Source organism: Falco rusticolus, chromosome 6 (assembly GCF_015220075.1).
Source record: "Falco rusticolus isolate bFalRus1 chromosome 6, bFalRus1.pri, whole genome shotgun sequence".
NCBI classification, from domain to species: domain Eukaryota; kingdom Metazoa; phylum Chordata; class Aves; order Falconiformes; family Falconidae; genus Falco; species Falco rusticolus.
Genome location: NC_051192.1, coordinates 62,743,581 through 62,767,996, shown reverse-complemented (window position 1 = coordinate 62,767,996; position 24,416 = coordinate 62,743,581). Strand labels below are relative to the sequence as shown.

At 38.6% G+C, this 24,416-nt stretch overlaps 1 protein-coding gene across 3 annotated transcripts in view; it reads left to right on the top strand.

The window, feature by feature from the left end:
- Nucleotides 1-21,607, top strand: part of TAF1B (TATA-box binding protein associated factor, RNA polymerase I subunit B) — a 53,470-nt gene extending 31,863 nt beyond the window's left edge. For 2 of the 3 annotated variants that reach the window (XM_037391928.1, XM_037391927.1), the window contains exons 9-15: nucleotides 6,021-6,168; nucleotides 8,276-8,453; nucleotides 8,760-8,806; nucleotides 11,532-11,622; nucleotides 12,072-12,142; nucleotides 14,280-14,505; nucleotides 18,690-21,607. In XM_037391928.1, coding sequence (XP_037247825.1) covers nucleotides 6,021-6,168; nucleotides 8,276-8,453; nucleotides 8,760-8,806; nucleotides 11,532-11,622; nucleotides 12,072-12,142; nucleotides 14,280-14,505; nucleotides 18,690-18,882 — 954 coding nt within the window. In that variant the 3' untranslated portion in view covers nucleotides 18,883-21,607. Of the gene's footprint in view, nucleotides 1-6,020; nucleotides 6,169-8,275; nucleotides 8,454-8,759; nucleotides 8,807-11,531; nucleotides 11,623-12,071; nucleotides 12,143-12,293; nucleotides 12,402-14,279; nucleotides 14,506-18,689 lie in introns of those variants that run through there. The other variant, XR_005104899.1, reaches the window with a different exon arrangement.
- The last annotated feature ends 2,809 nt before the right edge of the window (nucleotides 21,608-24,416 follow it).

Genomic DNA, 24,416 nt, shown 5'->3' with positions numbered 1-24,416 from the left:
AACATGAAGAAGAATAGTCTTTAGTAATCTAGGAGTTTGGGCTTGCCAACTGCATTAAGAAACTAGTACGGGGCGATTGGTTCGCAAGGTCACTTCATTCAGTTTTCAGCACGAATTTGGGTGTAAACTTCACAGCTAATACAGCTATTGCCTTTACTGTCAATTCTTTTATGTAATGTGGCTGGTGTTATCCCACATCAGGCTTATGCTGCAGACAACCAGCTAAATCTGAACCAGTTGAGCAGCAGAAGCAACGTAAGGGGAACCAGGCCCCATAGGGCACTCTGTGTTTGTTGTTGGTACCTAATTTCACCTTAACATTAATGTTAGCTTGGGTTCCTGGGAATGCAGGCTGCATTCAAAGATGTTTACACAAATTAGGGCATACATTTGTTTATTACTTTTACATAAAATACCCCCCTTTTTTTTTAATGGACGTGCCTTGCTTTACGCTAGGATAGAACCAAAATTCTGGACTGTGTTGCAAAAATCCCTTCTTGAACCCTCATCATGATGTTTTCCAATGTTAAATTGCTTGCTTAGTCCATTTCCTGAGAAGTTTGGTATGCTCTTTTTCAAACTTGATCTAGGTTGAATTTGTTGTCTTAAAAATGATGGAGCCTTGCCGGGTTTGGGATAATTGCAAGCATATCCAAACTCTAGATGTCACAGATTCCCAGACATCTACAAAAATCCGACAATGAAAAAATGAAGTTGGACCTTATTAGATTTCAGTATTAAATGGTCATTAAAAGAATCGGTTTGGAATGATGTGCACTGCTGAATGTGAGCAGCACAGGTGAAGGCAGAGCCTTAGAGAATGTGCAGGCGTGGGAAGAAAGGGTTCCCAGGATGGAAATTCACAGGCAGAAGGATGACAAGGAAGGAGGGAACTGTGCTGCAAAGAAAGTACTGAACAGGAGAGGAGTGTGGAGGGGGAAAAATATGAAGGGGAGAATTTAAAACAACTCTGGTAATTACTTCTTTTCAGGAAGGATAGAACATTTTCACAATAAAATAAACTGAACTGTGGCTATCTTAAGCAATGCCTGCTGGGGTATTGTCCTGATACAGAAGGAAGTGGCCTATACTGTCATCTAAGAAGAGAGTCTGTCAGACCACATTTAAAGCGAGAAACTATGGAGCCTGCAAGTTAATCTAGAAAGCCAGCCAGTGCATACTGTTTTCTTCTTGTTGATCAGCAACATTCTGATATTGTCCAAACAAGTAGGAGAGGCTGCAATCTTGGCTTACCCAAAACAATTACCTGTTACTATGATCTGATTATCATGCTAATAGTTTGGCTCATCTGCTTCTGACAACCAGCTTGTTCTTTTCTAATACAGGTGAAAAATTCTGTGTAACTTTGAAAGATAAAGGCAACCGACTTAAATAGACTAATGAATATTTATCAGCATGAAAATCTTGTTCTAGACACTTCTTCACCAACTCAACAGTGTGTATTTTGTTCTCCTGTGCTCAGCAGAAGTCAGGGGTGGCGGGGAGAAAAGTAAAAAAATTCTTCTCAAGCAGTACTGATCTTCTGTACCACTTTCTGGGGAAGAACTGAAGCTACCTTATTTGTCACATGTGGGAATAAGACAAAGATTTTAAAAACAAAGCTGTTAAGAAAAGTTCTTGGTCACCTCTGTACCCAATCTAGACAAGTTATAGACTGTCAGCGTTGTTGATCGGTCCTGAAGAAATCCCAGCTTGCGAAACACCTGAAAAGGCTAACAGGTGGCATAACTTTAAAAGGATTTTCTGTCAGTCTTCCTGAAATTATTAAGTGCCCTCAAGGGTTTGTAACTGTGTTTTATATGTGGAATGTTTCCCAGGTTCTCAAAACAAGGTGAGAGCTCAGTAACTCCGTGTGCTGATGGACAGGGGAGTTGTCCTGATATTTAACACAGAAATACAACTTGAAAATATGCAACACAACATTTTTTAATTTATGATTGGATAAGTGAAAGTTACACTTGGAGAGTGTGTGGCGTATGATCTAACACTGTCCTCTCTTGTCCAAGTACTCCTCCCTTGGGGTTTAATCACGGGGTGCTGGAGGCAGAGTTTTTTCACCTGAAGGAGGGAGGCCCCAGCTCTGGATCTGCTTTCCTAGTTAACTTGCTGGTTGACTTTCAGTGCGACTTGTTTTATCAGGTTCTTTTCTTCTGGCAGAGATACATAGCTAGGTAGAAGGTGATAACTTTTAATAATTTTGAAGCTGCTTGTTTGCTGTATCTTGCTTTTTCTTACTGTTGTCCTAGCATTTACTATGTTGGTAGTGTGAATTGTGGGTGTTCTTTCTGTTTTAACCCTCCCAGTACGTATGAAACTTTGCAGAATAAGAGATTTGCTATATGAACTCCAGCTCTTTCAGAATTAAACAGAGCATAAGTAGGGTATGTGGTGACTGGTGAAAATTACCAGTGCTCAGTTACTGAAGTAGTAAGTCTATAGTCTCCTCAGTCCTCAACCTTTCAGCCTTCAGCCCTTTGCTACGATGTGCTCAACTGAGATGTGATCTTGTGTTGGATCCAGTTTATGCCTGCAATGTACAGTTCACGAGATTACTGCATACTCCTGGAAGTGTGGTGTTCCGTTCAATTTGCATTGTCATGACTCAGCACTGTGTTGTAGAAACATGACTACTACAGTGAGTGTTTTTGAGCTTAGGGGGTTAAGCCCTGGAAAGTAGCAATTGATTTGGTCTTTCTGGTGGATTAGTATGCCCTTCCTAGCTCTGCACGTCCCAGTTGTGTTCATACCTCTTTCTGAACACACACCTACTAAAACCAGTTTTTGTCTGTTAACGCTTTTTAAAATAAGCCAAGTGATAGCTCTTGTTATCAATTTATATTTGTAGTTTTTACACCACTTGTGTTTGCTCTTCAAAAAAAGAAAGCATAGTTGTCATTGCAAAGCAGAACATTTTCTATCCGTTTTGAAAAAGAACTGAATTGCCTTCTCAAAATTGCAAACAGAAGCTTTGAAACAGAAGTCGGTGGTGGGCATGAAGAGGGAGGGATGATTCACTAGGACCTAGGATAGGAAAGTTGTCTCCTTACCCTGATGCAGTGAGAGAAGCTCAGATATACTGTCATACAGGCAGACATCTGCCTTGAGTCCTCCAGTTTAAGACCTATATAAAGTACCTCTGTGTTAAATTAGACTGTTGAGATAACTTCACTAGTGATAGTTTAATGTTTGAGAATGAGAATGCTTCAAATGACTGAATTCCCAGTGTCATAATTTACTTTCATCTGTGATACATTGTTAAGAAGCTACTAATTCAACTGCTTTTCATTAAAGGGAAAAATATACTTCCTGAGTATCTAATTAGGAATAGTATTTATGTCATGCTTTTATGTGAATTATCTCGGACTTTAATTTTTCTCCAAATACACTCAAGAGAAGTTACATATGATTCAGGTTTTGTTCGAAGATTGTTTTGGTATTCAGTTCAGTACTGCTATTTAACAGACATGGAAGGTACTGTGAGCCCGGTCTTTTGTATAAGTCTGGTAATGCGTGTTTTTCTTGTTTCTCAAGGTAGTCCTGTAGCAGTCTAAGCCAATTTTTAACACTGTTTAGAAAATATAATTAACATGATACAACTTCCTAACTGTTACAAGAAGTTGCATGTGTAATAGTAAGTGACAGCAGAATTACTCATTTGCTTATGCATGTGTTCATGCAGTTAAGCAAGTCTGAACTGCAGTCTGAGGGGAGATAATTTAGAAAAAGAAATGGAAATGTTGGCAATCATACAAAACAACAAGATTTTAGCATTGGCTACACAGCTTGTATTAAAATAGGTGAAACCATATAATTGAATAAAAACACATTATTTCAGTATTATGGTTGTTGTAAACATGATTGCTCTGGTTTTAATCTGGCCTATAAAAAAAAACGCCAGAAACCGGAATTCTTTCTTGTTCAGGAAAGTTTTGAACCTGTGCACAATGTATTGTAACCCCCTGCTAAATTCCTGTTAAAGGAAAGTACCTTCTGCAAATATTGACTGCATAAAATATGAATACATGATGAATGGCTCTGCCACCAACTAAAGCAGAAAAACTGTTGCTTTTTATATATTTAAAATGGTAAAGTAGCTTGAACAACTGAAAGTTATTACTTCGACAGGTAAATTCAAGTGGTCATTTAAAATACAGAGAATTAAGAAAGTTTAATGAAACAGTTCAGGCATGAAGAAATGAGGGTCAAATGTTACAGTCCATACTTACACAAACTTCAGGTCCTGCTGAGTTCATTATGAATAATAAGTGTGTCAAAATCTAAGTTGTGTCCGCCTCTAGCAGCGAAACTTCAGTAGAAGTTGGGAGAACTAACATTCTTCATGCAGTCAGTAGTTTTGAAAAGAGAATCGCTGATTTATTTTCATCAATACACATGCAAACATGGAATGAATATAAATGAAATTACATTAAAGATTCCGTGGAAAGGTTCTAGAGAATGTGAGCCTGCTGCTGAATGGGAATGGGGACATGGTCACAAATACCAAGAGAAGGCTAAGGCAATTAATGTCTTTTTTTCTCTGTCTTTGCTGAGAAGAGCGTCCTTCAGCAATCCCAGGTCCTTGAAGCCAGTGGGAAAGTCTAGGGGAAGCAGACTCACCCTTGGTGAAGGAGGAGCAGGTTAGGGAATAAACAAGCAAACTGGCCGTGTCAGGGTTGGTGGGCTGTGATGGGATGCTGCCGCAAGCCCTGAGGGACCTGGCTGGTGTCATCGCAAGGGCACTGTCAATAATTTTGGAAAAGTCATGGTGACTGGGGGAGTTTCTTAAGGACTGGAAGAAAGCAAACATCTCCCCTGTCTTCAAGAAGGGCAGGAAGGAGGATCTGGGGAACTAAAGGCCTGTCAGCCTCATATTCATCACATTCTTGATACATAATGGCATAAATATGTGTTGTGGAATAACCGCAGACAGAACACATGCTGGGGGGCTGATCAGCTGGAAAGCAGCTTTTCAGAGAAGACCCCAAGAGCTCTGGTGGAGAAGATGCTGTGAAGATGAACGTGAGCCAGCAATGTGCCCTTGTGGCAAAGACCAACATCATCCTGGGCTGCATGAAGCAGCAGATCAAGGGAGGTGATCCACCCTCTCTAGGCAGCACTGGTAAGACTGTGAGCATCTGGAGTGCTGGGCTCCCCAGTGCGAAGGAGATACAGACATAGGCTTAGTCCAGTAATGCGCCGTGAAGATGATGGAGCGGAGCATCTGACAAACGAGGAGAGGCTGAGACAGCTGGGGCTTTTCAGACTGGAGATGGAGAAGAGAAGGCTCAGAGTGGGTGTGATGTGATACCTGCAGGAGCGTGCACAGGAGGAAAACCAGATCCTCCTTAGGGTTTTCCAGTGATAGGATGAGAGGAAATGGGCACACACTAAAATACAAGTAATTCCATTTAAGCATAAGGAAAACCAAAATCTTTTTTTTCTTTTGTACAGTGAGGGTGGTGAAACATTGAAGCAGATTTCCCACAGACCTTGTGAAGCTGCCATCTACATAGATACCCAGAATCTGTCTGGCCATGGTCCTGGGCAGCCTGCTCTAGCTCACCCAAGCAGGGGCTTGGACCCAATGATCTTAAGTAGTCACTGCCAACTTCCACCCATCTGTGCTTCTGTGATCTCTTAGCTTTTCAGTGAGTTCACCCTCAATTGTACCTGTATTTTTTTCCCCAATTCTCTTTCAGTTTTGGATCATCTGGAGACGTATTGATCACTGCACAGAAAAGATAGTGGGTTGGTTGCAGGTCTGCAGCAACTCTATTTGTTCCTTATTTATGTCATGGGCTTTAAAACTAGCACGTTCCTCTCTGCAGTACAGCAGTCTGGCTCCATTCTTGCATGTGTGTTTAGTCATAGAGAGTGCTAGAAGAGGCTGTTAATTCTGTATTAAATAATGCAGAATGTAATGTCAATAACTAATTTAAAATAATTAATCAATGCAGTAATAGAGCTAATTTATAACATCCTCTAACCCTGTCTTTCAGTCCTGGCCTGCATATGAAGAAGTATACAACAAAATGCTAGAGCTTGCAGCCTTTTTAGACCTACCTCGTTTTCCAGATATAACAGACAGCTGCTTTCTTCATCCAGACATGTTGTGCATGAAGTACTTGATGGAAGCTAATTTACCTGGTAAATATTTTCCCAAACCTGAACTGATAAAATTTTTCTTTGGTTTATGAGACTCTACCAAAAAGACTTGAATAACTACTTTAAAAGTGCCTACACTTTTCCTTCTAATTTATAACCATTTAAGCCTGAACTGAAAGATAATTTCTATAGAAAGCACCTTCATCAAACATTTAGAGTATGTATTACAGGCCCAGATATGCAGGGGCACTCTGGTGCTGGCTCTCTAAGACTGGAGTGGATACTTAATTTCAGATCTTTCAGTATCCACGTGAACTAAGAGGCCCTAACTGAATTCATGTGATTTATTAACTTTAGCTAAATGATTCTTGAAGTTGGGACCTGATTGCTTAGCACTGGAATTCTCACATATGATATTGACTTTATATTCTATAGTATTGCATATTAGCATTAATTTTAATATTATCAAGTGATGCCATGTGACAAATCAACTGCTCTCTCAATTTCTGATTTAGTTTTGAAATTGCATATTGCATAAAAATTGAATATTTTTGTTTATGCTAAAATTATATCTTGAATATTGAATTGCCAAAGGAAGTCCAGTAAGTCCTAATACGTGAACTGTCTGTTGTGCTACCATGCTTTCTATCAAATACTGCTGTCACTGAAGATGAGTTGTACAGACAAATAGCCTGTAAATTAATTATTTTTTTTCCTCAGAGCATTCCAACTGTTAATAGTTGGGGGGAGGGGGCATTGTCTTATTTTTCAATTAGTTACATTGAAAAAAGCTGCTTGGCTTTTCTGTTTGCTCACAGTTGGATAAAGGGAAGATAACCAACAGATTTAGGGCTAAAATTCCAGAGTAGAAATTCTGATTTTGTAGTATTACACCAGTGTTGTGATCCTGTAGAGGATCACGTTATTTTTCAGATTTTGAAGTATCAGTTGAATAAAGGAAAAAGCTAGAAATTTGGTATTTTCAGATCTGATACAAAGAAATACAAAGCTAGGTACTTTTTGAAAATTACTGTAGAAGAAGATACTGTCCTTTACTTTTTCCTTGCAACTAAGTTTTTTATCATGTAGAAGCGTTTTTTTACAAATTGAAAAAGGACTACTGTTGTTGTCTAACAATTAAAAAAAATAAACAATGAATTGTCAGAGTTTTGTGGGACACTAAATGCTAATGAAAAGGCCATTTTAAGTATCTGAAGTAACAGAAAATATACTGACGTTATCCGTGAGAAAATTTGGTTTCCAGATTTTACTTAACTTTTACTGTTATGCACGAGAGAATTAAAAATCAGTTCCTACTGAACTCTGTAAGCAGCAAGAGAGTATAAAGTATAGCTGGATTAAGGTGGTTCTTAGTCATACATTGCTAACCTTTGTGGAATCTGATGGTGATGTAATCAACTCCTGTATTTCTTGCTGAACAGGAAAGGTGAGAAATTTGGGGGATTTGTATCTGAGAAAAATAAGCATAGAGTAATAAGAGACTGTATAGATACCATACTGCTGCTTTTGGAACTGTAGTTGTATCTTTTTGACATAACCCGCACTAGCGGGTGCCATTGGGCTGTATAGTGTAAAGCCAGTTTTAACCTAGGCTGGCATTGTCTGTACCTTAGCCAGGTTTTGTCGGGGTAGCAGCAAGTGCTGCCCTGCCGGGATTAGGCTGCTGTCCATGCCCAGCCAGCTTCTTTAAAACTAGCCCCTGCTCCTCTTTGCAGTACTGAATCCATCCTTGCATGGGTGTTTAGTCAAACACCCATGGGAAAAAGTTTGGGACAAGTTTTTGGCTTTTGGGGATTTTTGAAACTGTATTTATGTAGATTTAAGATAAGCTTTCTCATCACAGTGCTCAGGGTGTTACTTGAACGATGTTGTCAGATCATCAAAAAACTATTAAAAATGTGATTCCCTTCCTCCCATGTGAATATATGTCAGAATTCTTTTCCATGTAAGCACAGTGAAGGTTGCCTAGTTTTCTTAAAAATACTTCTCAGCCTGAAAAAATTTGCTGTCTAATGGTCCTGAAAGTCCTAAGCATTATTTTCTCCAAATGACCAACATATTTGCACTGTAAAAGTATTTCTAGCTTGTCTCACCATGCTAATTTTAGAATTTTATTTACATTAATCAGATGAATTGCATAATTGGACTTGTCGAGTGGTGAAAAAGATCTGTATTGGAGAAGTGGATTTCCTGACTCTTGTGCCTGGAAATAAATCAACAAGAAAAGTGAAATACGATGTTCTTGCTGCCGCAGTTATTGTAGTTGTGCTCAAATTACTGTTTTTATTAGATGATAACTATGAATGGTAAGTGTACAGGCAAATCTGTAGCAAAGCCCAAATTTCAAATAGCCCAAATGTTTGTCTGGATCATTCTTTCTTTAGTAATATTAAATTTGTAGTATTTGAATTTTGATTAATTTCAGTAGCATAAAACATACACGTGAAGGCATTTTAGACATTAAATATTACTTATTTTTGAAATTCATCAGTTTGAATCTGAAACTTGGAATAAAATTAGGGTGTAACTTTTGATGGTTGTATTTGAACTTCCTGTAAGAAGTGCAGTATTTGGATCTACAAAATAGCCTGACTTTTATAATTTTTTTTCAGGTTACTTTCAGACTTTGCTGAAGAAAGAAATAAAAATAACAAAGAAGGTATGTAAATATTCTATTATAAGCAGTCGTATGATTTTGTAAATGAAATGACTTTGTAATCAAGCTTAGAAAGACTTACTATGTATCTTATTGATATAAAAAAATGTGGTTTTGTCATTTATTCTTTTAAGGTAAGTCTTCTTTCGAAGAAAACAGTAGATCCTGTTCGTGTAAAAACATCTCAGTTTACCTGCATAATTCTTATTTTGCTGGGTAGGGCAGTTTGGAACACATTTTACTAGGTATCTTTCTGCTTCTTCTTGTGCCTGTTTGCCTCTTGTTTTAGGATTTCATGCATACTAGGTGATACGCAGTAAAGAACGCACTTTGATCGTAAATAGCAGATACTTATTAGGGGCATCAAACCACGTTTATGATAAAATCCAAACTTGTTTAGTCTTGTTAAATAAAATGTCTTAGTGTGTAACGTATTTCAGATGTAATCTATTTTCTTAGTCCAAATAATCCTGAGAGAGTGTGGAAAAGCTAGCAGTAATTAAGATAGAGAAGATAATGGTGTGAACATGGTTCTTTGAGGGCAAAAAGACCAAACCAAAGATTAGAAATCTTCAGGAAGATGTTCCATGGCCTGATCCAGATCACAGCTGAAGATAAGATCAAAGATGTATTAGAGTAGTTTATCTTTTAAGCCTTCCATCCAGTTTTGGGACCCTTCTGTTACTTACTAAAAATTTAAGACAGTAATAAAACTGCACGAGCACAGTTACTGCTGTATCTAGAGGTAGTCATCACTGTTAACTGAAACTGGTAATTCTCATTTTCAAGTGGATACTCAGACTTATTTTGGATCTTTGTTGGGGTTTTTTCCTTTTTATTTCCCTTGAAAATTTGAAGTACGTAATAGTGACAAGAGTAGTTGTGCAACTGCTTACAAGCTGAGGCTCAAAGTCATTAATGGCTTAATGGGGTTTCTTCTTTATTAACAAGTCTCGTTGGCCTTGGGAGTGAACAGTCTGCTTTTTTACTTGAAAATCTGCTATGCAAAATGACCCATATGCTCTGTTATGTTGTCCCTATCCTTAAAATGTTGGAGACATGGGTGATGGTGAGAAGCTGCAAAGAGGAACTGATGTGAGAATTTCTGTTAGAGCACTGATCAGTGCCAGAGCGCAAAACTGCCTCTGGCATTTTCCCGAGTTAGCATGCTGAAATAAATAATGGTTAATACAGAGTTTTAAAGATTCAATTTATGTTGACTCCATTCTCAGTTTAACTATCCTTTCTCTAGTCATTTCTTAAATTAAAAAAAATAGTATTTCAGCTCCTACAGTTTTTCAAGACCAACTAGAAGCTGTACAGTAGACAGCTGTAGTGACCTAGCGTGTTTGTGTGTATGTGTTCCATGAACTGCCACAAACACAGTATGGTTTATGTTCAAACCAAATCTGTGCTTGAGTTGTATATATGTCTGTGTGTATCACAGGGCTGTGTATTTTCCAGTCAGCTCAGCTATCTGAACGTCAACCTAGCAGTACTGGCCAGGTAAACGGATATTATAGTGCAGCATCATGTCTCTGACAATGGTTTTGCTAGTCACAGATACTTAGTAATTCATATGAATTTTAATAAAAATTTTCACCACCACCACCTCCCCCTAAACTGCCCTCCCAGAGGTTTAAGAGTACTTAGTTAAACCTCTGGGTTTAAGGAGTTCGTCTCCACACCTTTGAATTTTAAGAACTACTGAAGGGTCTTTCTTCATTTGTCTGTTGCTGTATTTCTGTCCCGTAGCAGGGTAGTCTGAATAGCAAAAATGCAGAAGTGGTGTATAAGTTTGATTTTAAGAACAGTATATTCATCTTCAAAACGGTATAAACAGCTAGTTGGCAAAGCTAAGCACGATGCAAGCATCACATCCAGTGCAGCTGGGGTGATGGAGAAATGCAAAGCCTGGTTAATTCACAGTGCAGATAATCCACCCATGGGTAATAAGGGTTCATTATATTTTAAATATATAAATCTACACCACAGTTCTGTTCGAAGTTCTTACACTTACTGTACCCAGTTGGTCTACTTCAGTCCTGTGCCTCTTTAGAGCATCGATCATAAACATGCTGCTTGAATGCCATATGCCTTCATATTTTTGCATGTGCGGATAAATATCTGTTCACATATCAACGAATGAAGTTACTGTGCTCAAAAACACAGAAAGCTGATACCAAGTCAATACCATTGTCTAGTATATTTTTCCAGCCCTGTAAGGTTTCATGGGTAGTAGGATAGACATAGGTAGCAGGGAGTTGATGAAACTGCTTGAAATTTTACATCTGAGCTTGTTCAGATCTTACTTGTTTAAGTCTAAGCTTGATGTATAGTTTCATTAATGCCTTAAAGTCAACTTTCAGACAGGCGAAGGACACTTCACACAGTGGATATCAGGTTTATTTTGTAGAGAGGAAGTAGGCTCTATGCTTAACTTTCAGAAAGGAGGGAAAAGATTTGAACTGTGCTAAACCTATGAAATCTCTTCTAAGCTGAGGGGCTTCTTTGCACTTGTAATGACACGCTGTTCTGTCGCTGCATTTCTACATTTCTCTTTCTTACAGAATTGTTAGATCGAGTATGTTTTCTTTAAGCGCATGAAATTCAGGATAGGTTTGTGTAGAGGTGGAAGACACAGGGTGTAACTGTGTGGAGACCACCTTCTGTGTACTACACATTTCTTTCACTTCTTCCCAAACTGAAATGTGTATGTTTTATTCAGGTAGTCCATATTTTGAGTTCAAAAAGTGGTACAAGGTGATAAAATGTTCCTTGGATGTGAAGCAAAAGAAATTAGATGAAGAAAACGCAAAGTAAGAGGTTTTTAAGTACTTTTTTCTTTAAGGCAGACAGTTTTATGTGAAATCCTGACCCCCACAGAAATTAAAAAGGTTAGGAATTTGCTGCACATTTCCATCTATCAAGCTTGGGTGAATAGAGCAATTAAATCCCGATCTTAATTTTCTGTTTACATTCATAATGCTTATCCAGCACATTAATTAAATGTGCAATTTCTGTGACAAGTAGCTTACACAGCTGAACAGTTAACTCATTACAGTAAATCTAGGCTTACATGCCTCAGTTTGCCTATTCTGAAAAAAGACTTCTGAGGTGCTGGGGAGGCAATGGCTTTTAGTAGCACTATTAGATTATTCTGATTTTAATTGAATAGCTCCAGCATTATTTGTAAGAAATTGCTATTCTTTTACTTGTTTGCTCCAGCTTTCTTTTTCTTAATAATTCTTATGTCTCTTACTGGTAGGCATCTATGGAGATGTGAAAAGCCACTGTTTTATTCAGCCGAGAAGAAAGCTAGAGTTCTTAAGAGAAGACGTGAGTAAACATTGCTTCTTCCCAGCAACACAGAAATCTTTTCCCATCCAACTTTTCCCATCATAGAAAATCTGCAGCCCTGACTGTGATAACATTTACGTCTTAAAATACCTGTTCTTCTCTCTTTCATCTCTGGGTACAATTAATGTAGTACTATTACAAACCCGTGGCTGGAATTCTTCAGACATTTTCCTCATGCTTAACTGAAGCTGCCTTTGCCAGCCTTCCTAATGACCTACTGAACCACATCTCAGAATGGGTACTGTGTCCTCGTCTTCACTGGTTTGTCAGCTGCCTTTAATATAATCACGATCTTCATGAATTGTTGTTGGTTTTCCATAGCTTTCCTGTCCCTTTTCTCCTTTACTTCCTTGGTATGGATATCCCAGTATATCCTTCAGTTGACCTTGCATGTCCCTGTTCTCTCCCACTCCTCCTTGCAGTCTTCTACAGAAAATGAGGAAGGCTTGTCTGAACATGACTTTACTTGAATAGCTAGCTATATGTGGTCAGAATGCAGGTACATCTATTTCAGTAGCTCTAGAAGTACTTAGAAGAAATTACTGGGGTTTAGGTTGACATAAAAGCAAACAGAAAAACAACAGAAACCCACTTATCTGTGGAAATACAGGAAACCAGAATTTTATTTAACCAAATTAGATCTGAAGTGCCTCGTTCTGCATTTAATAGTATCTATTAAGTAACAGATATTTGGAGAGAGGTGTTCAGTGTGGCAGGTGATGTTTTTTTCCCTTTACGTACTCTTCCATTTTCTGGAAGTGACTGGTTCAGGCACTTCTAAACAAGTTGTATAATTTTATTTGGTTTGAATAACTCATGTTGGTTTTCTCTTTCAAGGATGCAATTGGGATTTTTTTGAATATTCTTAATCTTCAAAATTTGATAGAGGTCATCCTGCAGTCAAGTCATGTTCCATGGAAAAACATGTTTATCTTTGTTTATTTCAAGCTGATCATTTGCTCAGATGCCCATTAATTCCTGTATTTATAAGAAAAAAATAATAATTATTTTTGTTAGTCACTTTCTGGCACTCTAGGTTCCTCTTCAGGCTCTGCTTCTCTTTGAGCTAGAAGAGGACCACTCTAGATTACAGAGCTTTACCACTGGCTATTGCAAGCAGGAACATCACATAATGCCATTGTAGCTGGGCGATACTAATCTTAAACCAAATTTAAAATAGCAGAGACAGAGAGGGCCTTAGAACACTTACGTGCCAGATACAGGTTTTCAGAAACCTTCCTCAGCCTTTGTTTTTGATTGTAGATCTTAGTGTCCTCTTGAAAGATAAGCTTCCCAGTCCTTGGATTACTTCAGGATGTCTTCTCTGCTTTTTTACCAGTTTATGAATGAGTTTGCTCAGGTACAGTTCGTCAAAAGAAATTGGAGTTCCAACAGCAGTGTTTTTTAAACTGCTTTTTATCCTAGGAGAACAAGTCTTAGGTGGTCATATTGTGTGTGTTCATCTATCATCACACCTTCTTTGCCTTCTTAGCCTCAGTAACTTCTGAAAGTTTGTCATTCTTTCACTAGTAGTGGGGAAAGGTGGAGTAGTTCTGTTGGTTTTTTTCCAACAAAATAGTTTTCTGCAGCAAAAATTTCACTATGAAAAGCTTAACCTTAAGTCTGGATGTGTACGAAACCAAGCTTCCTTAATTCTGATACACAGGAAACTACTTAAAAAATCTTAGCAGGTCTGAGAGAGAGCATACAACCAGGTAAATACAGCAAAAGGCATCCTGGCATGTGTTTTCTATCAGCATAAAAATACAGGCAGTATCAAATGGATTGCACAGGTTTTACTTGGGGGAATGGTTTTGGAGTGCCCCAGTGTTAATGTCATTAGGTATGAAAGACATGGCATTTTGAATTATCTTTAAAAATCTTTCCCTAAAACATGTGACAGAGTTGAGCTTTAAATGGGGGAGAGAACATACAGGCCTTTAAGGTTTCTCAGTATTCAACGCAGAGGTTTAAAGAAAAAAAGAAACAGAAAGAAGGGGGGGGGAGGGAAGACACAAATACCCTGTTTTCTTCCTGTATTAATCACCTCTAAAAAATATTCTAATACTTAATACTTTTGCCTTGGTGGTTTTTTTTTTTGTTGTTGTTTGTACAGAAATGGTTGTGAATCTACAAAATCAGTTTGGCAAGCTGTCTGGTTCAGTGCAACCTGCTGAAAAGCCAAATCCTTCAAGTTTTCAGTTAAGTTGGTCTGAAGAAAACACAGATGGGAGCTGTTTTCACGGGCATAGCCTGAAGGGAATTTTGCAAGAAAAATGTGGTGTACTTACAGCCATGAACTCTGACTATTGGCTGTGTACACTGAAACTATGTACTGAGAAGTAAGTATTCAAATTTTTGTTAAATACATTTTGGAAAGTTCTGAAAGTAAAGAGCCATATATGTATTTTTTACAAATGACAGGTATGGGGGGGTGTACACAGCTATGTATTCAGATATAGTTAAAATCATTTGTAGAAAGAGGTGTGTGGGAATGGTTCATCTTGGATTGGGAGTAGACAAATTGTAATATGAAGAGTGATCAAAGTGAGCTTTTGAGAAGAGAGGAGATGAGACAAAATTAACAACTAGAGTCACATGGCAGGAGTAGCAGCTAGATACAAATACTCAGTTTACTTCCTTCTTCACAGTATTTTGGAAAAAACTTGCGCCACAGCTCTCCAGACAATGGGAAAATGGTTCTATTTGCTTTCTTCCTGACCCCCCACAAAACATAGGAAATGAATTTTCTAAATCCTTATACTGCTTTTGTGGTGGCCTTGATCAAAATTAAAGTTAAAATTAGCAGTCAGAGTTCAAATAAGCAGGCAATTAATGCCTCCAGAACATATTTTTTACAAAAAAAATTACAAGTGAAAAGGACTTTAATACTATTTCTCTAAGCATATCGCCAATCAACAGTTGTATTTTTTGCAAGCAGAAAAGTAAAAGATGTATTTTACTAGAAAAGTAAAAGAAATATGGGAAAACATTTTTTGCTACTAAGGAATTTTAGTGTCTTTACTAGAGAACCGTTCCCAAATGAAAAGGAATTTATTTCTTTTCCCCCAATTATGGGTATATCAAAACAGTTGTGCTATTTGTTAGTAAAATTATTTTCTTTAAAGGACCTAAGTAGCAAGGAGAATGAGAGTCCAGCTAATCCAGCCTTGTACAAAGTTATATGGATATTTAACTATTTGCCTGATTTGTTTCTAACTCTCACTCTTCCTTTAATACCTACTCCTCTTGTGTCAAATTCTGCAGAAACTGGTGAGTTTTCTAGTTGGTGGGTGCTGGCAGACAACCATGGCCAGACACAGAAAGCAAAAGCCCTGCTGAGTGAGCGTAGGGTGTTAGGCAGCAGTTAGTCCAAGGAGTAGGAAATACCTAAATTAGTGTTTCTCATAAACTCCCTAGTTTAGATGAGTAGTGGGTGGTGTAGATACAGCTTCTGGGTCATACACCAGCCTTTGGTTCTGCCATTGGTTGTATCATGAAACCCTAATCCAGAAGAGGTATGTACGGTGAGTATCAGTGAAAAAGGGGGACTTTGCAGATGGCTTGGATTTTCCTGAGTTTCTCATGTGTGCAATTGGAGCATGTTTTTCAGAAGGGAGGCTGGGTTACGTTAAAAGTGAAATGAGATTTCATTAGTGCATTGAGTAACATCTTAGATATTCAGAAGTATGTAACATGAAGATTTATGGGCATGCTGAAGAGAGAATAGCCCCTACAGAGTCTTAGTGATACATTCCTGATTTTTTAAACATTAAACATTCCCCATGAAAGTAACTGGCTTTTACATGTACGCAGTCTTTTCTGTCTCTCAGTAGATTTGTTTGCTTATCCTTATTTTCTTTTTCACATTACCTTTCACATATCCACCATGACAGAAATGGGCTGGAATAATGTAAGCACAGTGTTATATTACAAGAGCTTTGGCTGTGTGGATTCATTCTTTTGTATGAATAAGAACCTTTTTTTTTTTTTTTTTTTTTTTTTTTGAAGGGAGGAGAGGTAATAATCCTTTTACCACAAATTTGCGTAAATCTTATGTACACACTGAATGAGTGGATATTTTGCTGTATGTTTGTGTGAATAATCTTTCATGCAAAGTCTGTTTTTAAGCCTACATTTTCATATGTAATATATTAAAATGTTAATGGCAAACTGTCACAGCATCCATGGAACAAGATTTGAATTTAAATTCTTACCGGTTAAATTTCCCATTATATCATTTGCAATGCAAGTAGTTAATTATACATCTGACACTTGTTTAACTTTGGAAAACAACATCTACTCCCTCAGATATGAGGGTTTATCCTGTGCAAGTGTGTATGTATAATAGAACTAAAAACAAACGTACAGATTCTCTTTCTCTAAAAATAAGCGTAGCTTAACTGGGACTGCTGAAATGCTTTAATTCTAGGACTAAAGTATGATTTCAGTGTTGGCAAAGCTGAGATCAGCCAAATAGTGAAATGCTTTTACATTTTCTTTTATTTTAAAACTTTCAGTTTCAAACTGGATTCTAAATTGATTTGGTATAGAAGATTAGGCGATAGGCATTTTACGGTTGGACATGATAATCTTAAAGGTCTTTTCCAACCTAAATGATTCTGTGTATGATGAGGTATTACAGTGTGTGCAAGATGTTGACGAAAAATGGATTTCCCTTAATATTTAAATTAAATTAAATTAAATTTAAAATAGCCTGGAAATTTTTTTTGGCTCTTCAGAGATGCTTTTAGGGTACAAAATAGCACAAAAATAGCACAAGAAGGGGCAAAAATGTGTGTGTTTAGGTGCTTTTGTGAAAAGTGTAATTCCAGCTAATCAAATAGGTGCTTTACCGTATTGATGTAATTATGCATTTGCCTCAGAATATACATCATCAGTCCCCTGCCCTCCCAGTGGAAACTGAGATTTGACACCTAAATTGTTATAAGAGCTGTAACTGCTGAATCTCAGGGTTGACTAGAACATAGCAAGGTGTCTTATTTAACCCAAAAATGAAGATTTGATGCAGCCAACGTTTCTCAATGAAGTTTGAATTTAGCCAGCACATTGGGTTGTGGGGTCAGCTAGTTCATTCTGATGCCTGTGAAATGTCCGATTTAATTTAGTTTTTCTAGGAAGTAGCTGGCAGCTTTCAGGGAACATGAGGTAGGGCAGAGGATGGGATGTAAGACGTGAGAGACCTAGTTTTAAATTTCCAGTCTGCCAGATTTTGGGAGGCTTTAAATGAAGACTCTGCTCCCCAAAGCGTGGCTTGCATGGCACTCCAAGGCGGGTCTGTCTGTGCCTCCAGTTTGAGGTAAAATGTAAATATTTGTTGGGCCAGAGGGAGCAAGCAAATGATTCTATAGTCTAGTAATTAGCACACTTGCCCATAAATTGGGACAGACAGATTCTAGTCCTTGTTCTGGTGAATATTTAAGACTGCTGCTCTGAATCAGACAGAGGGGAAACTTTAAACTCTGCCGCTCCACATGCCAGGGCAGTACCTAGTAAGCTGGAAGATGCATAGGACTTGGGATGAATAGCACCTGAATCCCCATATCAATGTAAAAGATTTTTTTAAAAATTGAAACAGCTGGAATTTCTAGTATTTTAAACTTCCCACTAATAATAAAACCAAATTTGATGCTAACCCAGAACAGGGTGTTTTTACAACCTAAGTCGCTGAACTTAATGTTTACAGAGCTCTCTCTGCAGTCTGTCCTCTGTGTCATCTTTTGTTCAGTCTGACACTTGTTACCAGCAAGTCCAGTTTGCTGTTTTCATTGTATACTTCATCAATAAAATGACCTCATCGTTTTCATTAATATCTTCACCATGAGAGCTACAAAATAATTAAGCAGAAGGCTGCTAATGGCACTCATTACTTTCTGTCGACCTGGTCATTGTTTGCCCCAGTGTTTCCTGTGTTACTCTACTGACCTGAACTTAGCTTTTCTCTTTCGTTTTTAGACAGGTAGTTTATATTTAGCACACAAAGGCAATGGACAAGAAACAGATGGGTTATAATCTCATGGCATAGTGTCAAGAAGAAGAGAAGGGACCCTGTGGAGAGTGTGGGCAAAGAACACAGAAAAGAGCCTGGATGTCTTCATTGGATAGTCTTAGGAACTTTAAAAATAGAGTAAGGTAGCCATTTTCACACTTTGCTACGCTTGCTAAAAGCTGGCAGAACAAACACTGGTTCATTTTGGTCCTGAAAGGCAAAGAATGTATTGAACTGGTTGAGTGTGATCCTGATTCATAGTGCAAGAAGCTCTACAGGCTTTTCCTTCTTACTGTGTCTGCACCACCTCTGAACATGTCTTGGTCCAATCCTCTACTTGAGGGTTTTGCAGGAGGAGATCACTTCACAGAATCGACATTGTAGGCCAGAATTGTGATTTATGTTGTTGGAAACATGTAGAATTTTCCTGTAATTACAATCGAAAATATGAATGCTAGCTAAATACTAAATACACTTGTAATTTCGGGTGCATTTTTTCCCCCTCTTTCTTTTCAGATTGTGTGGTCATCTGGCTCATTACAGAGAAGTGGACTTCCCCCAGAGTTACCATTTTGTACTAAAATTATTCTCCTTTCTTCTGAGGATACAACCCTCTTATATCCACGATGAGGTCTGTGCTATAGAACAGAAACTTTTTAATAAAAAAGTCTTTAAAAAGCCAAAATATAGTGCAGGTATAAGGAAGTAAAAAGACTAAAAATAACAGTATTAAACCCTTGTAAATTAGTTGGTTGGATCCCAAGCCACGGTATTACGTCTAAACCTACACTGATCCTTTTGCCTGCATGGAAGTTCTTTGTTAGGATAGTAGCGCTGAGCTCTACTACTGTACTTAACTTGTAGTGTCATTTTATCTGTATTTTAAGTCACCGGTCTTCAGCTGGGAAAGTTACCAAGGTAACAGTTTATCACAATTTATTTCCTCACTTTGCGTGAGCGCCAACAGGAAGCTATGAAATTTGCCATTTTTTGGTATAATTGTATATATTGTGGACAGCACATTAAGATCTAATTACACTGTGAGACTTTGCAATTAAAATATTATCTATTTTTTTACCTACTGTTGTATGGCAGCAAATATATTTTGAGAAAGTTATGTTTACTTTGTTGTGAAATAGTGTGTTAACAAGTACAAGGAGCAGTTGGTTGATGTTTTCACTGCAGTGAGTTTTTTAGTCATTGTTTCTAAACGGACTGTTCTGGAGCAACTCTGGCACTGTTTTCTAAATTTGCTAGCATCTTGTGTATCTCCCAGTCTCCTTTTTATGTCTGAGCCTCTCATTCAAGTTAACACTTTTCAGGTCCATGTTCCACTTCAGGCTTCACAGATTTTGCAGCTACTTTTATACCTGGGACTGCCCATCCTATTTCTTGTGCAACGGTGACTGCCAGGTTTTCCTGCCATTCTTCTTTTGCAAGGCTACTGTCATTTGAATTTCTTCTGACTGCTTTATAATCCAGCATCTTCAGTAGCTTGTGCCTCAGCCATTCTGCCAGTTTCTCATGTTCAATCTTATTTATGCACTGTGTTTTCAGCTATCCCAGACAACGTGTAAATGAAGTTGGGTGCTGCCACTACATTAAAGACACCATAACATATACATATGTTGAACAGAGATGTTGAGTAGATAGCCAGATGAATAATGCTGCTTTCAGTTGAATTAAATAAAATTCAGTGATTCCGACCATCAGTATGGAGTACAGAAGTTGCCAAATATATTTGATCAAAGCCAAAATCAACAGTTGTTTCTAAGCTTTATTATAAACAAGAAAAAATGGTGTCTGCAGACATAAAAGAGTAATACCTTCCTTCCTGAGCAAGGGCTTCAGTGAGGTGTAATCTGGGAAGGTAATCAGTCCAACGAGTAGACTCTGAGTGTGATGGAAGGGTTGTCTAAAAATTTGAAACAGGTGAATAATAGGGGAGGAGAAATGCTGCTATACCTCTCTGGAGCAAAGTGATAAAGTAGTGTTTCGAGCATGGGTAGAGCAGACAGGACTATTAAAGGTAAATTGTAATAGTCAATTGGAAATACTGGCAAACCAGGAGGCTTCACTGGCTCAGCAGAGGCAGGAGGTAATTAAGCATGGTGTCCTGATCTAAGGTGATAAAGAAGACACACTTCAGGTGGGAGTTTTTACTTTTTCAGGTATTTTAAGTAGTTATGGTAGAACAGGTATTGAGAGCAATGGTCCTATAGTGTGATTGTAACATGCAAATGAGAAGGCATAGTTTTAGCCATACAGAGCTAAACTGTGCTTGACGGGGGAAGAGGAAAGAGCAGACTGAGTTGTTAAGTGTTCTATGTTTTCGAGATTTCATAAGTAGCTATAGTTCAGTATGTCTAAATCTGAGGTATCTAGCACAACATGACAACAGACTTTGACGACGTGTCTTGAACTGATGTTTACGTTAATGGACTCGGAATACAACAATTTGAATCTCATCTTGTGTCTAGTGTTTGTGTTTTAAAATTAGCTACCATCTATTATGTTTGACCTTACCTGAGTGAATTACTAAAGTTTGTAAATATTTGGTAAAATTATTCATTCTTGTTCTGGATTAGTATTTGTATCAGTTAAAAATCTACAAAAGTGTAATACACATTGTCACTGTTTTCAACAATGCTTGCTTAAGCAACTGAAAGTGTCTTATTCTTTTTCCAACAATATCTGGTAAAGTTTTGAATTAACTATCTAAAAGACACCCTGTTAGACATAAAGGTTTCATTTAATTCAGAAGTCTTTATTTGAAAGACTTATGCACTTAATTATAGGTACACCTTTCTTTTAAAAGTACTGTACTAGTAAAATCTCAGCTTCATAAATTAAAAATACTGGGCTCATTGTTACATTGTTACAAACGTAACAAAGCTCCCTTAGATGTTAGAATAAATTAAGGATGTACTTTAATAAACTGGAGTAAAGCTTGCAGTTAATCATCAAGAGCCATGTGCCTTCTGGACACATAGGTTAAGAGTCAGATTTAAAAGTAAAGGGTGTGCCCCTAAAATACTTAATGTTAGTTCTATCCAGTTTAATCAATCAACACTTATGTTGGAGTAATGATGTTTAAGAAGCTGACGAGCCACAAAGAGTGCCTTATCTTCAGCGAAGTGTGGTTGAGAGCTCTCTTGGGACAACTACTTTGGGTCCAGTTAATACAACCCTGAGGTGGAGCCACACTGGTTGAACAGACAGCTACCGGCAGATAGCTGAAGGCTAGGGTGTCTGCTGCAATTCAGCAGTTCCAACCACCTCTTCTATCTACTTTTAAGTTACAGCTCCTTTCTGTAAGTATTTGCTGAAAATGCCCAAATAAAGCTCAGCTTTCTGATAGCTACTTTTTTGTACCTCTTCCCATGAAAATTTTAAATAAAGAGAATCAGTTTGGGGGGTTTTCTTGCTTTAAATGTTGAATGAGAGTTCTTAAGTATAAAGGCAAGTGGGGTTTTTTTTAGATTGAACTTTTAAAACAGTATATATTGAGAAGACTTAGAATAGTTAAACAATTAAGTTAGACAATAGCAAGTCAGTTATTCTGAGACCTTGATGTGCCTTCTTAAGTGAATTTAGGCTTTCTCCTAGTTTGTGTGTTATATTTTAACACACCGGGTTTTTTTCTTAGTAACCTTGCTTTATGAATTCTCCTAATTAATGCAACCTTTCTGTTGTTTCAGTGGAGAAATATGGCAGATATCTCATTCTCTTTTGAAAGATACAGCCTTCAGCAGAATCGATGTTTTACCTTACTAGTAAACCTTACTAGTTTTTCACTACTGCAGTGTGACTGCATTGTCAGTATCAGCTTAGACTCAGTCTTTTTTTCTTTTTAATACATTTTTCTTTTTAAAGGTTTTACTGTTTTCCAGATACGAAGGAGAGATGTTTGACTTTTCCCTTAACCTCTTAACGTGGAGTGTGAGGACCCTGAACCCGATTTAACCAGGCAATGAGAATCAGCAAAGCCCAATGCCTGCAAGCGATGGTAGTCTAATTTATTGGCCATAGTGTGTTGTACGGGCTTCACTGTCATTACATCTTCCTAACCCATTTTTAGCATGACCCCTGAAACGGTTGGAAGATTTGAGAAAGCTTTGTGCGATGTTGCAGGCAACAGAATGAATAACTCTCTTTCTCATAACTTGGAAATCTCAAAGCTTCCTTCCTCAAAATGACTTTTCTCTCTTTATGGACAAACAAGACTTTTGTCGATGGTCCTGAAAAATTATTTCAGGGTATTTGTGGTAAGTTGTCAAGAGGGTGCTTTTGCAGGGCTGGAAGTAAAAGAGCCAGGACCCACGGGGATTTTGGGATAAGTCTGAAAATGTTAAGTCCCTGAATAAGGTGTCTTCTCCCTAGTTCATCTGTCCTTTCCCCATATCTGGTGAAGTTTTATGCTGCTTCATAGGTGGAAAGAGTCAGGATAGTTCTGCTTAATGAATCTTGTATTTTGACCCAAAATGAGATGGGCTTCCTAGCACATATGATCATACTTACTTCCTGGCTGAGTATGTTAGTATGTAGATTGGTCAAAGCAGTATCTCTTGCTGCATTTGCTCATGCTCTAAATGCAAAATGCTTGCTTTCCAGTACCTCCTCGGGGGTTACTGGCCTTGTTGCTCCTCACATGTGAAGCTCCTTTGTTCTTGGCCAGATTAGATGAGGGACAGCATAAAGGGGATGCCAAGATGTGGAAACAGGCATACGTGAAAGAGTTTTCCTCGCTGCTGCTTGTGATGCTGAAACAGTGAACAAGAGAGTAAGGATTGGCAGAACGGGAGATGATGAATGCTTGTGTTCTCACGTGAGGGTGTAGCTGCCCTTGTACAACTGCTAATGGCAGCATTTCCAGAGCCACAATACTCCTCCCCGATCCTCAGCGTTACGCTCTGCCTCCAGCAGTTGACATCAGGTAGTTTTAAAAGGAAATACAAGCACGCTCCTCTGATAATCTCGCATGGCTGCTCTGCATCGTAGGAATATTCTGTGTCTGCTCACAGACCACCCTGTTGTTCTAGCAGTGGCTTTGCTCAGACCCTGCCGTTGCCTCATCAGAATGCCACCGAGTGTGTTTGGTGTGTATGCTGTGATCCAGTAGCTTGGTCTCGATCCTGGGCTGCTTCTGTGCTGCCTTTTCATGGCGGACGCCTGCAATGGCACTCTGACAGGGCTGCCTGAGGGGTGCGGAGCAGAGGCTGCTGCAAGAGACAAGGGTGAAGACAGCACCTCCTTACAGGCCCAGGGAAGAGCGTCCTAAAACTATGTCCAAGTGCCCTGGCTCTCAAGGTCTAGATATTGAACTGCAGAGCTAGTGAGTTCCTGATGAGCTGTCAGCTCCTCACAAGCTAGACAGGCTTCACGTCCGAAGGCAGGCTGGGTCCCGTGCTTCTCTGAGCGTGACTTCGACCATGGTCCCGCAGCTCAGTGCAGCAGGGCTCGCTGTGACCGCCGCTTGCAGTTTGCTCTGACGCTAGGGTGTGAAGCAATCCACCTGGCCCTGGATCTCATCCACACAGTAAGTTGTGCTTACGTTTGATACAAAACTGTGACAAAACATTTTTGTTTACTGAACTGAGGTCTGTGGTGTTCGTAACTCCTAAGCGGGCAGCTGGGTGGCTTCCGTGCTGTGGAGCAAAGCAGATTAGGCAGAGAACAGCACGCAGTGAAAATGCTGCACGCGCTGTTCTCTTGCTGCACTGCTATCAGCCTGTGTGGCAGGACCTGTGTACGCAGAAGTCAAACCCAGAGGAAGCGCAATATTGAGTAGAGATGATAAATGCTCAGTGAGACTGGATAACATGCTAAAGATTTTATCATCGATAAATTTCAAGGTTTCATGCTGACTTTTAATACACAGGGTGCTGCAAAACTGGTTAATTTATGTTTTATGTCCTCAGTCAGGCTGATGGAGCTACTGTCCTGCCTCTGAATAATCTGTGTGCTCTCAACAGTGCCTACGTTATCTTTAGTGCAAAATGCAGAATCAAAAGGGGAAGCTTTAAGGAATGCCTGCAATGTTGCGTATAGGGATGTGACTGATGTGAAAAGTGAACTCTTTATTTAATTTTCCCATTCTGTATTTCACTCGTTATGCTTTCATTTGTTTATTTACCCTTCCCCCCCCAGCTTTTTCCATCTTCCCATTCCAGCCCCCTTTTCCACTGTCGGTTGTCTTTCCATTTCTTCCCACTGTGCCTGCTTTCACCTCACTTCCTAGGG